The 18,770-nt window shown below is 41.6% G+C and overlaps 1 protein-coding gene across 3 annotated transcripts in view; it reads left to right on the forward strand.

The window, feature by feature from the left end:
- The window catches only part of LOC121901505 (rho guanine nucleotide exchange factor 9), a 43,936-nt gene that overhangs the window by 1,342 nt on the left and 23,824 nt on the right, over positions 1–18,770 (forward strand). For all 3 annotated transcript variants that reach the window (XM_042418317.1, XM_042418314.1, XM_042418315.1), the window contains exons 2-5: positions 199–1,885; positions 3,045–3,383; positions 4,186–4,312; positions 4,419–4,525. In XM_042418317.1, coding sequence (XP_042274251.1) covers positions 278–1,885; positions 3,045–3,383; positions 4,186–4,312; positions 4,419–4,525 — 2,181 coding nt within the window. In that variant the 5' untranslated portion in view covers positions 199–277. The remainder of the gene's footprint in view (positions 1–198; positions 1,886–3,044; positions 3,384–4,185; positions 4,313–4,418; positions 4,526–18,770) is intronic.

Raw genomic sequence — 18,770 nt, forward strand, 5'->3', positions numbered from 1 at the left:
GACTGTTGAATCATGGTACAAAAACTCTCGTCTGAGAATCACATGATGAGACCTCTAAAGTATATTTTACATTCATGGCATGCATCTAAAGATGTTCCGAGCAAGTTAAGACAGAATAAGCATGACATGAAATGATAAGGCAGTCAGTTTAATGTCAAATTCCTGAATTAAAAAAAAATGTGTTTTTTTTTCCTCCAGGTGTTTGTGTGTGAGAAGAGAGCGGCCCACGACATGATGGCCATTGGAGCTGATAGCTGACACTGTAGAATGAGAGAGGATGGAACAGACAGACAACCCTGCCCCTGAGAGCAACAACCCTAATGGGTTTGTCAACCGCGTGTTTAATGTTTCTCTGGATGTAAAGAATGAGACCAGCAGTGTTTATATTCAGGAGTCTGGGCCATGGCCTGCAGAGGGGCAGGGAGAGACCCAGGCTGCCTCTGCTCAGACCCCTGTCAAGGACAGACAGGAGGTCAACCGGAGACCCCGTGCCACAGGGGGCATCTGGAAGATCTTGAACCGAAAAAGAGCTGTCGCGGAGCTGGAGCGGAGACCCCACTCCATGATCCTGCCCGGGGAGGCTTCCATCCCTAAACTCTCATTTGCTGACAAAGTTCGCTCCTTCAAGAAGCTTAAATCTCCTTCTTTGTTTAGAGGGAAGACAGGGAAATTGTCCACTGCCAAGTTCAGCAGCTCCTTGGTGGATGAGGAGTCTTTCTGCCGAGAAATTGGAACTCCACAGCAGTCCAGCAGGGGCACACTTAGACACCGTGGGAAGAGGCATTCATATGCTGGCTACACAGCAGAGTTTGACTGCTCGTTTGAAGATATTGACCTCACTGCCCCCATAGATGGCCATCAGCCCACTGTAGTGGGAGAGGCTACAACTCAGAATGGTTGTAAACTATCTGAAAGAGTTACCTATACTAAAAGAAACCACAACAATTCAACCAACTGTAACAAAACAGCTGCAGGCTGTGAAGAGCCCAGCATTAAGGGTAGCCCCAGGACCCCCCATGGCGCAGGAAGGAGACACAAAGATGTGTGGAGTTACCTGAGGAGGATCTCTCTTCTGGGGAAGGCCAATCCTGCCTACTCAGAGAGGAGCTTTGATTCTGAGCTTCACTCTCTGGACAAGACTATGGACTCGGATTATGGCTCTGTAGACTTTGAGAGTGTCAGAGACTTCCAGCCACCGCCCCCGAAACACTCTGACAACAAGGGGCACTTTGGTGGTCTATTCAAGTTTTTCAACAATGTAGCAGAGACGGCCAGAAAATGGCGGACAACATCACGCTCCTTCTCCCCTCCAGAGGGAGAGAGGACACCGATGAGTTCACCACAGGCCTCACAGCACACAATGGACAACATCCATAGTGTGTCCCTGACACTCCACAGTGATGGACTTCCAAAATCCCAGCCTATCCCAACATCACCAGTGAACGCAAAATCCTCACACTCCAGTAACTTTGACAGTGAGGCTTCAGCACCTGTGACAGGTGGGCGATCCCCTAATGTGGTCCTGAAAGCTTTTAGGGCATGCCCAGGGCATGGGGCTATCAATGGCCTTCAGAGCTCTGAGGGTTCAGACAATCATATAGACAGAGAGACAAACCACAGATCCACAGCCATAGTAGAGAATCATATCCCCCAGTCAGGTCCAAACACAGAGACTCAAAAAGAAGCAGAGGTTGAAAGGAATCCATTAAACTGTCTCTGTAAAGAGGAAAAGGTAGAGGGACAGACAGGAAATGAGCAGGATTCCAGGGATGCTCCACCTGACTCCCACCAGATACAGGAAGTGAATATCCAATCACAACAAGGTGATAAAGAGAGCACAACCAATAGTGTGCCAGCATCAGATTCCACAGAGGAAATATTTAAGGTATGTGACTTTAAATACAAATGGAGCTGTGTTCATTACCAGCCACTGAATTTTAATAAATGCATTTAATTTGTGATGCTAAAGTACTGTTTTGTTCCATTTATGAGAACAGCATTTTCATGTATAATGTGTCACATTTATGCCATAACCACATTCCATTGCAGGCTTTTTCCACATCATTAACATTGCCAAAGGCATGCATCATGTAATTACTGCATAAATGCTCAAAATACCATTTTATGTAACTGTTTTAACCACAGTCATTCTTTTGCTTCTTAAAATCTTCATCAACAACAAACTGGAATGTAAATGGTACCAGAGCTGTTACTCATTGCCTCATGATGTAAGTCCTAGGTGTGGTTCTTTAACTGTCAGATAGAAACAAAAACATTCAAGACACCAGCCTGTGAGGACATGAATAGGGCACCTATTCATGTCAGTTGTCCTTTTGCCCCATCTGTTGGAGAGAGGTGGTAATAGTCAGTAATTACAATGGGGGACAACATCACACTAGAGGAGTTTGTTCTTTCCTGCTTAGCCAGCCTCATGTAGCATGCAAGGAAACCCTATTTCCCATCGAGCTGGCAGTGTGTGACTGCGGTAGCCCCTAGAGCACTGTGACGTCTGCGCTTCATGATGGCACCCTTCCCTTCTCACTCCAGTGGAGGCATAGTCATCTCCCTTCTAGTCACACCAACGAGTCAGGACATGTTTGCCCCAGCTCCTAATGACAAAATTAGATATGACATCTCAATACTCAGCACACTTTCATAGGGGTTTATTATGCAAGGGCAAGAGCTCTGGGAATATGTGTTTTGGGAAGGGTGTTAATGTGCAGTGCTAGGAGAAATTATGTCACCGTGAAAATCCTCCTTTCCTTTTTTCCAGTTTTACAAATCAAATCCACCTGTCTGTGGTATATTTTTTTCTCTTCTCTGAAATTTAACTGCCATTAAAGGGCAGTCGCACCTATTGCGTTTGCCCCTCTTACATTGCAAGTAAGAACATAATCTCCTTGCTACTAGAACCTTTTGAGATAAAACATGAGATATATTTTGATGAATCTATAAAGAAGACATTCCTTCCACCTCCTGACACGTGAAATGTGTTGTTGCACCTTTATCTGGGCCAAATTGCTGAGTGTCTGTGCCAATCACAGCTGTGTGAGCAGATTGCCAGCCAGACAGGCTGCAGTGTAAGACAGCCGGGCCCAGCCATGCCCCACTCTAGCACAGAGAAGACCTCTGTACCTCACAAGACACTGCGCCATCGTCCTCGCCCGGCTTCAGCTGTACTGGACCTGTGGAGGCCCAACCCAGAACGAGATCTCTACAGCCATTATAGTGAGGTCGGCTCACTGTGCCGGCGGAGACGCAGGCCTGCTCCCACCATGCAACACTCTCCGGGGCAGAGACGGACAGCTGCTCGTTCCAGACCTTGCTCTGTCATAGAGACCAGTGTTACTAGGGAGACGCAGTCCACGGAGCTGCATCACAGAGTAAGATGTCAAATAACAAAACACAGGCATTCATGCATAAATTCACTGAAAGTAAACATACAAACACTGACAAAAAAATGTCAAATAAGCAGTCCCATAAATCTACCCACACACACAGTTATACAAAGCAAATGTAGGTATGTTCTCATAAATATGTCTCATCTAGGTGAAAAAATGAGAATAGAAGGGCCAAGTCTCACTAGTAGTCTCCACCACCTCACTGATAAATATAGCCCAGGCCTATAATGAATCAAACACACTACAGACTTTGAAGGGCAGCCCAGTACTAACCCAGTATTTATACACCACTCACTGTTAGCTGCAACAATGCATGCATGCTCTGCCCCATTTATAGAGGCCTGTACTTCTGGATTCTGCTTTTCCCTCAGACCCCCCCCCCCCCTTTTTTCTTTTTCTTCTCCTCTCTCTCTTTCTTTCTCTCTCACTCTCAGTCTTTCTCTGTGGCCAATTTTCTGCCTCATCGCTCCCATAAGCTCTACCTCTCATTGCCCTAACTCAGAGTCAGTTCATTTTAACCTGAGAGACCGCCTGGTTGGCATGATGTATAGTCTCTCATGGTTTGCTGCAGGGCATGCACACCGACCAATGCACCAGAATAGACTTGCTGGATGTGAAATACTTTAATTCACTGCAAAAAGGGGACAAGGCAGTAAGGAAGAATTTTTTTTAACATGAAGGGCAGGGGAGTGTGTGCATTCAACCTTGTGTGTGTGTGTGAGTGTGTGCATCAAAGTAACTGTATGGAATATAGGAGGTGCCCTAACTACTCAGTACCCTCTAGGCCTTGTCTCGCCCGCCGGGTGTGTCACCGTTAGAGCCCCCATTGAGGGTATCTCTCCAGCGGTGCCGCTCCCTGCCTCTTCCCCCCAGCACTCTCACTGCCTTGGCGCTGCTCCTGCCTCAGTCAGGTACCATTGCATATCTTTATTTTGCATTAATATGTAGACTGTTGACTTGTGTTTGTTTGTTAAATCGATCATCTGTTTGCCTGTCTGTCTGCATGTGCCTGTCCAGTGGACATGGGTCAGACATCGTCCGTCCGTCTGCGGTCTGGAGACTCCAGTAGCTGCAGGAGGAGGAGGCTGCTAAGACCTGGTTCAGAACCACTGCAGGTCAACATAGTGAGTCAAACACACCTCTCATAAACACATACATAAACATATAAATACTGGTCACTGCTTTTGCTTTCCTTTCTGGTTTTCAAGGCCCTTAGATGAAAGAAATGTATGATATAAAGTACCTATATTGCACACACACACACATATATGTCACACTGAGTTTGTTTACCTGACAGATATACTACATGAGTAGATGTGAGATAATAAAATGTGTAATTGAGTATGAGTATGACTGGTAAATAACTTCTCACTGGTAACGATACTGGTAATATGGAGATGACAAGGCACCGGTCAGTGATTGATCAGATAATGAATGAATTGACCTGTGAAGATGGTTGCCATGTGGATTAATGTCATCCAGTACTCTAGGGTAGTAGTTCTCAACCAGGGGTCCAGGGACACCCAGGGTTCCTTGAGGGAGTTCTAGGGGGTCCCCAGAAAAATGGGGGATAGTTTATTTTCACTATTTCATTCACTGTAGAAGTGAGCCCAATGTGAGTAAAAGTCATAAGAGTGACTATTCTGATCATATGTTTTACTTTCTCCGTGGTTATCTCATCAACTATAGTTGACAACTAGAGAATTCTGGTCTTTCTCATATCTAACAACCAAAATTTTTTCAGGTGGAGGTCCCTGAAGCGAAATCTTATCAAATGGGGGTCTGTGACCTAATGTGTATCAATTTAGGGGTCCTTGAAAAAGTTTTAGAACCACTACTCTAAAGCTATTACTCATCCTGAACTGGGCACCCAACATCTCCCACATCTTTTTTTTCTTTTTAATTGAGGAGCACAATTTCACAACAGAAAGAGAAGTGACATTAAAGGATAGGTTCATATCTTTTTAGTGTGTCTTAAAACAATAATCAGATGCTCATATGTGCAGTTTGTGCTTGGTGTAATCATTCCTCCTGTTCAGACTGGTCATTAAGAGATCTCTTTCTAATGCACTTCCAATGTAAGTGATGGGGGACAAGATTTAAAGTCCTAATTCTATGCAAATTTGAAGCTAATATGAGGCTTCAGCAGTATGAGTTAGACAAATAAAAGTTTTATTTTTAGCACTAAATTCTCTCTGTGTGCTTCCCCTGACAGTGTTTCTGTGCTGAGCTGCAGTGGAAGGATGGTATCACAAAGAGAAGATTTTGTAGTGCAAAGACACTGTGGAAGACATTTGCGTGATTTGTCAAACTCAGATTGATGAAGCCTCATAATAGCTTCATTTAATGTCTAGGATGCATTTATCACAGACTGTGAATTTTGTCTACCATCACTTACATATGAAGTGTATTAAGAAATGATCTTGCAATGGATAACAGGAACAGGAGGAATAATTACATCAAGCAGAACTTGTTTCAGTGTTTATATGGGTACCTGTCTATTGTTTTAAGGCATTTTTAAAAAAATATGAACCTATCCTTTAAATTGTTTCTGTACACCTGGTGTGCTGGATTCTATGAAAGGTGTAGCACATCTTTGTCAGTTGTGTAAAATTAGCTTTAGAGTATGTCAGAGTAATACTACGCAGGAAGTGAAACCAGGCATTTCAGAATCGGTGCTTTGATGTGCAAGTGGCCTCAGGGGGATTCTAGTGGAAGGAGATGCAGAGTTTCTCTGAAACATCCTGACAGAGTAGTGAACAATTCTGGGCCTCTGTCCAGCATCAGTACCTACAGAACCGCAATGCACAGGCCTTTACACTATTTACATTATTATTTGATCATACTAAATTGAATAATAGATATGTTTCATAGCTTGTTTCATCCAAGATTAAGTCCATTTTCATCAACATTTGGTAATAAAGAGGTATTTTCCCCACCAAAGTATGTAAGTTTAATATCATTTAAGAATGAATGTGCATATTGTTGTAAAGATATGTGAGTAGTGCTCACATTTTCTGTAGTAGACTCATTCAAAGTACTTACAAGGAGTCAGTAGGGATTAACCACAGCATTTGAAGTCCAATAAGTAGTCCATTTTCATGACAGAGATGCTGTCTACTCAACTGTTGAATTATGAGCCCAGGGCTTTCAGTCCTCAAGCGTCCTTGCATTGAAATTTAGTAAAGTGTTTCTTTGAAAAGGTGATACTACTGCATTTAGGCTTTGATTATAACTTTTTCTTGCTGGTCTAAATAGTGTTTGTGAGCCACTGCACGTTGTTGCCATGACACTCGCTGGCTCCTGTTCATCTTCTTGCTTCTATCTTTAGGCAGCCTTTTTAAGTGTGAGCTAAATAGAGAAAGTGTGTGGGTGAGAGAGAGAAAAAGGGGTGGGAGAGAAACAGAGAGGGGAAGAGAGATTCTCCCTTTGTATGTGCACTTTTGTGTCATGGCCCTCCCCTGGGGTAGGGAACGTGGACACATAACACTGGAAATGTCTTGTGTGTGTTTGAATGGTGAGGGAAGTTCATGTGTAGCAGGATGAAAAGCTGGGATTTATGACTGCATCTTCAGCATGGGAGTAGCATATATATATATATATATATATATATATATGTATAAATATACAGTATATACTTTATACGCACCATATGACATAACATGGTAATGCAGCTGTAGTTCAGTCACATGGATGGATGATGCTTCAACATGAAAAGTGTATGTTGCAGTTTTTTTTCTGGTAAGTCATGCATTGTTTATTTGGTACAGTACAGATCTCATGTCGGCGTTGGATCTGTTGTTTGTGAAACAGTGCAGTATATGTTACAGTCTTCCTTTTAGGATGACTACTGGAGCCTAGAGGCCGCAGGCAGAGAGAAAGCATTCTCACTGCAGTGGATTAACTGTTAATGCTGACGCCTCTCTTCTCCCTTTCATTTAAATGGATTTCTCCCCCAGTCACTGCCCTCTCCTCTCCTCTCCTCTCCTCTCCTCTCCTCTCCTCTCCTCTCCTCTCCTCTCCTCTCCTCTCCCCTCTCTCCTCTCCTCTCCTCTCTTCTACTTTCCAACAAACAGTAGCAGTAGAAGTCTTTGTTAATTCCTATGCAGATGAGAGGACAGTTTCCTGTGTGTTACTAATGCTGTGCCCGAAGCTCTGCTGTCAACTTGTCAGAAAGGGGGACTGTCTTATTAAGGGCTTCATGCAGATTAAGAGTTTCAACAGAAATCTTCTATGATTAAGTTTGGGCTAACCTGGGTCTGTCTGGTCATAATCATATTATGCAATGCTATCTATTTATTATGAACGCATGAGTCAGCAGGCAGTGCCTAGTTGGGCAAATAGTAGGGCAGTGATGAAAAAGGACAATGTAGAGCCGTGCAACTATTTATGCACACGCTTTCACACACATGTAGGAGCCACCGGTGCTCATATGTTAATTTAGCCACTTACACATTATGTAGATGTTTTTATCTGCCACCGAGGCCTCAGCCTCAATGATACACCCTTTTCACAACACACACACACACACACACATAAACACACATTTCACATACTCTCCTGATTGTATTCAGAATTCATCTGTCAGGGTGTATGAGTCATTGCATTGACGACTTCATTATTTGGTGAGGAATGAATAGCACCGGCTAGTGATATCTCTGTCAAACACACTGCGAGTGTGTAGCTTTTGTTTCACCAAGGGCTTTATTTTGAGCCCTGTGAGAGAAACCATGGGAATAGGTCTTCCTCAAAATAACTGCATGTATGTACAGTCCGCACCCTGAGCCACGGGCGACCTAGAATCCTTTATCAGTGTTCATTCAACGCCGTTCCCCTGCCAAGATACAGACACACATCCGCTGTGACTTTCTGCAGCCACCAGCTAATACTGTTTTGTAGGATGAGGTGGGCTCTGATAAATAGTAGTGCTGCTGACTGAATCTGAGCAGGTGGTTGTGTCAGAGCCTCCCTTGGCTGTTTCTTCCACAGAATGGGTTTTATGCCTGTCAGGTGTGCGCATGTGTGTGTTGTCGTTGGTGCATGCATAGGCGTTCGACTCCATGCTTATGTGGTGTGTGTATATGTGTGTGTGTGTGTGTGTTTTTGTGCATGTCAGGGAGAGAGACAGAGAGGCTCAGGGCCTTTTCTCTTATATAACTGTTGAGAGGGTTTCCTTTGCTCCCTACAAAAGCCATTTCCACTTTTATTTCAGATGGTTGCATGTTCCCAGGGACTGGAGGAACATTGCTGTGTGTTAATTCTCTGACTCACTGGTGTATCCTGTTTTATAGTATTTCCGTATTATATGTCGTTTTCTGTCACGTTGTGCATGTCTGTGCAAGTACAGCTTTGTGTTTGTGCTTCTTGACTGCACGTTCTGTTTTATACCTCATCAGCGCCAGTATTTCTATCTTTCCATCATCACTTGAACTATGCGATGTCGCTGCCACAGTAGGACAGTGGGGATATATTGGTGGATGGTTTCAGTTGTGTCGCAACATGCAGTGATTTTTGTTATGAGACTATTTAAGGCCTACGGCACTCCAGCGCTTGTTATCCGGCATCAGTTGTATCACTGGTGATAGTTTTCCCAGGCTGCTTAGGTGATTTTACCCACAGTCATCAGCTTCCACTCTTTGTGTAATACACTGTTTGTTTTCATGGCTACTTGATGGGCTTATACTTGGGATAAAGACTTTTTCTGGTCTTATGTCAACACAAAAGAATGTCACTTGTGGCAGGTGATATGATGATCCCTTATTATCTAACAGCACCATCTTAAAGCAGAAACTCACAGGCTATAATGTGTTGCAGTTGTCTTTCACAGAGAGATTAAAGACATTTTATTGATGTATTAATTCCATTGATAACTTTCACTATAGCTGTTCTCTTTTTTACAACTTAAAATTTTCACCCAACTATGATAATGGTCTAGAATTGTATATATCCATATATCATGGCAATCTCATTACTCATTATCTCTTTATGGTACATTGCATTATAGAGAGAAGGTTGTGTGGCCCAGGTCCTGCAGGTGTTTAATACACATACAAAGAAAGTCAATAATTCTTCTGCTATAAAAGTTGCAATTTTACTGTGCACAGAATACTTGACACTTGACATTTTTCACGCATCATCACATCTCACGCCACTCTCAAGCCAAACTCTTCCACACTGGATCTTCAGTAACCTAATTGGCAGATTGCCACAACATTTTAATTAGGTAATTTAATAACCTAAGAAGCAACAGTTCATAAAATACAAAAATGATTGATGAAAAGCAAAAAATCAACAATTGTGTAATTCTAAATATCATACATTCAAAATGAATATTCTCTCAAGCATAATTTGGCTCTTGCTGTGCAGTATTATATTCATGCTCTCATAACTAGCTAAAAAAAATAGTCCTACAGATGTGTCCTATCAACATCAGTGACATCAGGGGCAAAAAACAGATGAAACTAGGATGGCAGGTATTAACACTCGTTCATTGTGCCAGTAGACTATTTAGTCCTGATTAGGGGTTGTCATCCCACTGCTTTGTCAACATACAGGCTCATTTCTGATGGCTGTTGTTGTGGGAATCATGTGTGTGTTATGTTCTAATTGTATGTGTCTTTAAAGGATAGGTTCACGACTTTTTCAAGTCTGTCCTAAAACAATAGTCACATGTTTTTCTTGCTATAATCATTCATTTCTTTCATTCATCTCTTCATAATGCACTTTCAATGTAAGTGATGGGGGACAAAATCCACAGTCCTCCTTCCCTATAGAAATGTATTTAAAAGTTTATTTGAAGATAATATGAGTCTTTACTTGTCTGCATTAGTGAAATAAAGTCAATATCTGTCTTTTTGGTGCCAAATTTATCTCTTTTTTGCTATCCTTCCACTGCAGCTGAGCAGTCGAGACACAAAGAGGGAAATTTTTACTATAAAGACTCTAACTGTGGAAGATATCCACATTATTTGACAAACTTAGACGGCTGGAGCCTCATATTAACTTCAGATAAATATTTAAATACATTTTTGCTCAAAACGAGAACTGTGGATTTTGTCCCCCATCACTTACATTGTAAGCGCATTTGGAGGGGATCTTCTAATTGTCATCATTAACATGAGGAATGATTACAGCGAGCAAAACCTGTTTCAATGTTCAGTTGGACACACTATTGTTTTAAAATAGAGTTGAAAAATTGTGAACCTATCCTTTAAAACTGAGCCACAAATGATCATTTGTTGATTCATCATTTTCTAATTGTCAGCCAAGTCAGCTGTTGCTTCCACAATGAAGGAAACAACCAACATTTGCAACTGTTACTTAATCAGAGCATATGGAGGGAACATCCTGGTAAAGTCATTTGAAAGACACTACATATGCAACCTGCAACTCTTAACTGCTATCAAGAATTTTCCTCAGTTTAAGTATTTTTTCACTTTTACTTTTAGATCTTTTAAGTATGATATCCTGTATATTAGATTTTTTTAAATTTAGAAATAAAAAATAGTGATCACACTACTATATAACACTTACTGTAACACAGTAAGTTGTGGGAAAATCTTGTAATAACAACTGATGCATCAATAGGATAATAACTAGGAAAATAACCATTTCTCTTAAGATAAGTGATTTTTTTCAGCTTCATGACTAAGCATCTCATTGTTTTATATTTATAGACAACAGCACTAATCTGAATGTAAGTTAATTGAGTTTTTGTGCTCTAAATAACATACATAGCCCTGGTCACTTTGTCCCTGCTTTAAAATAATGAGACAGAAGCTAACTGCCTGTACAGTGCTCTGCTAGTTAGAATGTATCCTGCAGGCCTCTGTGAAAGATGGGCTGGATTTTTCTGGCAGCTGCCACTTCTTGTGTACATTATTTAGCTTAAATTTCTGCCTCTGACCTCCCTGGCTTCCTGCTACACCACATGCGGCGTCAGAGAAAACCCTCCATCACATACACGTATTATGCAACCCCTTCGCTGCTTGTATTTCTTCCTCAACCCCCCTCTATCCGCCTCCCTTTTTTCCTGATCTCAGAGCTAGTCATCCCTCCCTCCATCACTTCCATCTCTGTTTTCTCCTCTCCTCAGATCAAGTTTTCTCTCCCCCCACTGTTTTTTCATCGCTCCCTCACCTCACCTCCCCTCTATCCACTCCACCGCCCTCCCTCCCCCATCCTTTCCTCCCTCTAGGCATGTGAAAACACCTGCTTCCTGGGGCCTGTTGTGTGTGCAAGTGTTTTTTTTGCGTATGCAAGTTTCTGTGTGCATCCATGCTTTGTGTGCAGTCATGTATTTTAGATAACAAGCTTGTTAGTAAATGTTTTACAGGACAGGGTGATATCAGATGGAGTCTATGATGTCTTAGATGGGAGGAATTGACCAATCAACATGAAGTAAGGTGCTGAGAAACACGGAATGCCAAACAACCCTGCGCCTAAATATTGCTTCACTGCAGAGTTTTGCATTTCAATCCGCTATGCTGCTTTTGAACTCTCATGGTGTGGAAGCAGTGAGAATGTAAAATCACTTTAGCTCAGAGGACAGGTGGAGCTGTTCGTACCTATCCCTCCCTCATAGAGAGTTACACATCTAGTGGGCAAGATGGATGGTTCCACTGTCTCAGATGAGGTGACATGCCTCACCAGAAATAATACTACCTCAAAAGAGACATATTACAAATCCCCAACAAAAATTACATTCAAATGTAGTAGCCAGGAAGGATGGGAAGGCACCACTGTGCTTACGACCCAGTGTTTGGGAAGGGCAGGTGGCTGACAGTGCTCTGATGAATGGTGACACTAGCGAGCATGCTCAGTACACTTGTAACCGGCATAGTACATGGAGAGTAAAGCAATCCTGGCTTGGGCAACCAACCAAATCCTGGTATAGGTCATTTGGTCTTTGTCCCTCTCCCTTAAGCTGGACTCTCTAAAGACCAATCTGCAGGGTTTTATTTAAGTACACACTGGCACTGATGCTGAACAGAAACATAAATAAATAACAGACTTTATTTTTAACAAAGTTCCTTCATGCTTCCTTTTTGTTGCAGTTTGTGAAATTGTTAAGCTACAAGTCTGTCTGTGGGGAGCTTGTTACAGTGTCTGCAGAAGCACTGCTTCCCCTCTATGGGAAATTTTACAGGAATTTCACCTTCACTGAAGAAATGAGAACATTAGGGATCTCAGATTGAATATTTTCAAAAATCTGAAGTGTCTTTTAAAGCATCCTCTACTCTGTAGATGAATCAAGGAGGCTTAAATGGAGTAAGTAGATGCCTTAACGTGTCAAATTAAAGGGGCCATATTATACCCCTTTTCTACAAGTTAACACAGTTCCCTGGGGTCTTAAGATTAGATTAGAGTAGGTTAGATTATTTTTATTTTTATGTTTATGTTTTTTATTATTTTTATGTTAAAATAACAAAATAAAATATATAGGCAGCGAAACAAAACAAAAGAAAAAACAAAAATAACAGCAAACCTTCAGCAAGCAACACAAAGAATAACCTTTCAATGTTTGAAAAGGGCGTAGGATGAAGTGAAGAACTTCTACCCCTTTTTTTATACTTTATCGATCAAATCAAAGCCAAAAAACATTCAACTGAGATTTTATCAAGACCTGGGGTCTTAATAAAATGTATCTGACATGTTTTGGTCAAAATACCACAATGATCAAGCACCACAGCAGCTTTTTCGTCCTGTCTGAACAACCCTCCAGTTTGAGTGCCTGTCCTGCCCACCTGACCTCCCTCTTCTGCAGGGTGTGCTGGCTACGTCAACCCGTAAACCGCAGAATCATGGCTGCTGGAGAAAACATAGCAGTTCCCATGAGCGATGCAGCAAACACACCAAACACCTTGTGTTACTCATGCGAATTTGACCGCGGGATCATCTGTGTTTATTCACCCCAAACAGCCAGCGAGCAAAGGCAGGGACCAACTAGTCCCCAACCAGGGTGGTGATGTTTCTGAAGCTCAGCCTGAATGAGCCCAAAATAAACTTAACTAAACTTTGTCAAGTCTGCAAGACAACAAGCAAACACTTTTAAAATGCTTGTTTTCTGAATGGAATTCAGATCGATCAGGGCTATGCTAACACTGTAGCTGCTCTGTCCACACTCTAATGTCATCTAAAGGCATTAATATGACATTGATTTTATTGTTTATCCACTTATCTACAAACTGTGTAACTTTAAAATTATATAAACTCACCGGCATTTAAGACATTTATTATTGATGACAGCAGCTGTGGTGGTGTGTGACTTAGCTCCAGCTAGGTTGAGAAGAGAGTTTGAAGAAAAAATCCACTCAATCCTAAAAATTAAAAAAAACCAAAAACTTCTCCCACCGGTAAACTGCTCCGGATCAGAGCAGAATTGGGTGTTTATTCCTCCAGAAGATGAGACAATTACAACAATGCAGGACTCTCCAGCTCTGCTCCCCAGCTCTCTCTAGCAGAGCTCGCCGGCGCTCAGCAGCCGTCTGTCGGCAAGCAGCGGCTCTGTCCCCCGGTCCAGCCCAACGATATGCACAAATTTTTCAACCTTAGCTTAGCTTAGCTTAGCTCAGCTGATCCCGGCTGGTGCTTGCGAGAAAAACATGGCAGACCTCAGGAAATTTAGTGGGTGGAGACTCAGAAAGAGGAATGGATGAGGGGTGGTACAATTTCAATGAACTCCAAGTGATGTAAGAAGGGGCATCAAAGTACAGAGCAAGCCAGTTAGTAGGCACATCAGAGACACAAGCACTGAAAAAGCGAATTTTTTCATAATTTGGCCCCTTAACTCACTGGTGAGAGAAGAATAGCGTCAAATAAATAGATTAATGATGGTGAATAGGTAATCCAATTAAATGCACTACTGCACAGAATACAGTGTATTGGAATTAAACTCAATGAAAAGATTTTTTAAAGATTTCATGAATATAGTGAGGAAAACAGGTGAGACATGCAAGCTTGTCTTCAAAAGCCTGTTCTTTATTTCATAAGGGACACCATATATCCTTAATTCTGGCAGTATATACAAAGGCTTCTGTCTGTTTCCCTGGTAGAGCTGCACAGTGTTATTCATACTCACTAGGGGCTGACATAAAGAACACAGTCGCAGGACAGATTCATCTTTTTCTACAGTCTCCAGAACACTCAGACATTGCACTAGTTTATCATTAAATAATCATTTGTTTTTGTTGGTTTGATATTTCTTGTGAAGGCGTCAGGTCTAGGACTGTTGTCATATCACATGTGATTTCTTCAAGCCTAATTTTAACCCTCCCTGTTTGGCATGACTTATCTGTTCTATCATATCTATCTCACTCTGTTTCTCAAATTTCTCCTTGCTCTGACCCACTGACTCGTCTTTACGCTAACAGCCAAATTCAGCTGAACGAATAAACAGCTGATGTCTGAACAATGGTGACAAAACTGTGTTCAGGAAAAGTCCAGCGATTTATTTTTAGGCTTTTTTGTGGCTGGAAGGCTTGGGAGGAAGCAGGAAGTCAGTGTGGTTGTCGTGGGGATGGGAGGGGAACAAAAGAATTGGAGCAGACTGGAGCGGAAAAGGGTGTGGTGGGCTTTGCCTCTCATTAGCCAAATACCTACTGACCACAAACAGATTCATTTGCAGTGAAATTTGCAGTCTTATGCAGGGAGAACTTTTCTGAAGATGTGGCTTATTGGCTAAAACCACAAAGAATTAGGACTGACCTATGAGTAACACAATCTCTTAAAGAGCTGATCTCAGACCAATAAATGGACATTGAGAGGTTTGGTTAATGTTCTTTTCTGTTACATTATATTTATTATTTTATATTACATTATATTTCTACAAAATATGTTTTTATAATAAGTGAATGTCCAGCAATATTCCTTGTGAATGCAGAATTTCAAAGAAAATCTGCAGAAAGTGATGAGATGCTCCTATTCTTACTGATGTTGTAATTAAGCTAATGCTTAAATAATGCTAAACAATAAGGAGGATCTGAAATCATTTTCATCTCAAGGTGAGAGGTGCAAGCATTTTCCTCATATGGTTGTCAGTGTGGAAATGATACATGATGTCAATATTGTAGCAAATCACTGCTGACTAAATAGAGCTTCCTGCCTACATCCTATCAGGATATTCCTAACTATTATGGGTAGATATTTCTTCTAAGGCTTATATCTTGAATTAGTGCTCTGCAGCAGTAGTACAGCATGGTTTTTTGGCAGCATTGCATCAACCTTGTTATGTGGTTTATGTGCACGCACATCTGTTTGTAATATTCATTGACAGGATATTGAGGCACACTCGAGATCTGGAGACAGTCCAGTTTGATGACATTAGATTGGCCTCAGCTATTTACAGACAATGTTCACCCTTTGGCTTAGTTGGACCATGCCATTCAATGCACACTGGAGTAGTTCTCTCATGGGGGAAATCTGTCCCAATCAAGTGGGGAGTGAGCAGCTGCTTCAGTGGCAGGAGTTCAGCATCATATTCACAAGGGAGGGTGAAGGGTGAGATCATGAGACTGACTGTAAGTTTGGTGCATTGCCTCCCCATAGCAGCCATTATGTCAGACCCTGGTGAAAAGGAGAGTGCACAAACACAAAGCAAAGATCACTTTTTATGTATTAATCTCCTTATGAACCTGACCTGGTTGCAGGGCTAGAGAAGTGACTCTGCAAGATGAACTAATTCTTTATTCATGAGTGGGTGAGGTCAGCAAGGATGGATCTCATAGACGAGCAGGTATCAGATTTACGAAGGCACCCCCCTTTAAAGCAACTACAAGGAGTTTTTAACTGGTTATGAATGGTCTTATTTTAATACTGATGCCTCTATAAGCAAACAAGACCATCAGCAAGAAGATCGGCTATTTCTATATAGTTATTGTAAAAGCCTGCCACCGGGTCGGATTTGATCAGATCAAACAATTTACGACACGCAGACTGGAAGAGCCTGTGTTTACATTACATGTAGCATGAGGGATTACACAGATGTTTCTAGGACGAGGAGAAGGACATTTCTCTTTATTTGATAAAAAGTAAGTTAAAAGTAAAGTTACACTTGCTTCCCGACTGATTTTAAAGAAGACGAGAGAAAAAGAGAGAGAGCACGAGCGAGACAGAGTGTGAGTTATGTTCTAATAAACACGCCCACACCTCTGCACAACCCTGCGGCGAGGTGCTGCATAGCTGGATTTTGTGTGAATGCAGCTTTACATGTAACCTACAGATGGGTGACAAATTAAAGGAAAAACCAGTACAGGCCTGAATGCTTGACCCCTACAGTGAGGGGATCTGGTGGCTCTGTTATGCTGTGGGGGGCAATTTGCTGGCATGGTTTGGGTCCACTTGTCACCCGTCTGTAGGTGTATGAACAGTACTAAAATAAAGTTTACTTTGTTTCACCATCTTCATATTACAATTATTAATCTTACATAGTCACAAACAAAATCCTGCAAACAGCTGTGTTTAAAAAGAAAAATAGTATTAAAAATAAGTTGCGTCTTTCTTTCACCCACTTCCAAAACAAATTCATTTGGTAGCCAGATCAAGATCTATACGCCAGGAGGCGGTGGTGCTCATGGGAAACGCAGTCTCATAGTTGGATAGATCAATGGATAGAATAAACCTTTCACAACAATGCTGCAAATGTTATCTCAATTAATTTTCATCAGGAAAACTCAAGGCGAATAATATGCCGGTTAAAGCTGGCATATTATACGCTCACATAATTTTAAGCACTTTCTGCATACATGAACATAAGTACAATATAATTTAATTGTCCTGCTACTTTTCTCTGTATCTGTTGTAATTGTCTTAGAAAAGTGTTGGCATTAAGCTGATGAATGTCTCAAGATGTGACTGAAAGATTCAGAAAATTTCCAGTAAGTGGAACATATGCTAAGAATGTTCAAACTATAGATATTTACTATGCATTTTTTATTATATAGTATTATAGTAGTATCATTTTTGAGACCATAATTTGTTCGTTTTTTTTTAATACAATTTGAAACATTGGCAATTGCAGTAAACAGATACATACTTAACTATCTGCTAGACAAATCCTAGTTATAATAGATGAAGCCCTCACAATAATGGCAGTCCTGAAAATGATGGGAGTCATATTAACTGGTTGCATCTGTTCATGTTGTGCATGTTGTTCACATACAACCCATTTAAGTTCAATTTCATCGAACATGTGATTCTCCACTGGTTGGAGAAATTCTGCTGTTTTTACAACCTCTCCCTCTCCTCTGTATATGTATGAGTATATTAGCATTGGTGTCTGTGCAGATTTAGACTTTCAGATGTGACCTTTGTTGTCTAAATGTCAGGGAGATTGGAGAGGGAGCCCACAGAGGTAGGGCAGGCTTATGTAATCTGCTCACTTCGCGTTTCACACACATGCACACACACAAGCACAGAGCAGAAAAAAAAAGCTTGTTTGAGGACGGTTGTCATATCTCAGCTGTGATGCCTCGTACAGCCCTCTGCAACTCACTGAAAGCTTGGCTTTCAGGAGCCATTGCTTTTATCAGCATGTATGTGCAGAAAGTGCCCTGGAAATTATTTATGGCTTTAAAAATACTGATATAGTGCACTCCTTTGGTGTTATTCTTTTAAACTTATTCTGAGGTTTTTTGACCTATCCCAAAGCTCTCAGCTGAATGTGAAGACAGGAAGACAGGCTGTAGTTTGGCGAGGGTGTGTGTGTGTGTGTTGGGTGGTTGACTGGGTGGCTGCTCTGGGAGTATGGGAACTAAACTGCACTGATTCTCCTGTATGAATCCATTCATGATCATGTTGTGCTCCTTTCATAATCTGCCAACAATGAGAGGTGCGGACACCAGGACAAGCTCTGCAGCTCCGGCTGGGACGTGTTCATGTGTAGTACAATGTTCACCTTAAGTATCACTGTGAACATAAAGGCCAAAATAATGATGTGCATGCCAATGGCAAACACGTGCAACTGATGGGAGCTGGAGCCATTTTGTCCTGTCACTCACAACACTGAGCCTTAAAGGAATACTGCACCGAAAAACTGTTTTGAATACCAAATACTCATCCCCCTGTTGGTTTGAAATGCGGCTCTAAAATGTTTGTAGCTTGCTGCTTTGCGGAATACATCAGATGTAATCGCCATGGATTTATGGCATTTATAGTGGATTCCAACTGCAACACAGTTTCATGGCAAAAGAAAAAAATATCAAAACATCCATATAAACTTCTCAGAATACTCCTGCAGCATAATCCACTTCTCTGCTATCCACACGCTCAGCCAAAATATGTCAACCTGCAACCATACTCACGTATCCCTGCAGTTCAATTTATGCTTCAGAATCTGCCAATAAAAGATTGAAAACCTGAACAAACTGACTC

This window comes from Thunnus maccoyii, chromosome 8 (assembly GCF_910596095.1).
Source record: "Thunnus maccoyii chromosome 8, fThuMac1.1, whole genome shotgun sequence".
Classification (NCBI taxonomy): Eukaryota; Metazoa; Chordata; class Actinopteri; order Scombriformes; family Scombridae; genus Thunnus; species Thunnus maccoyii.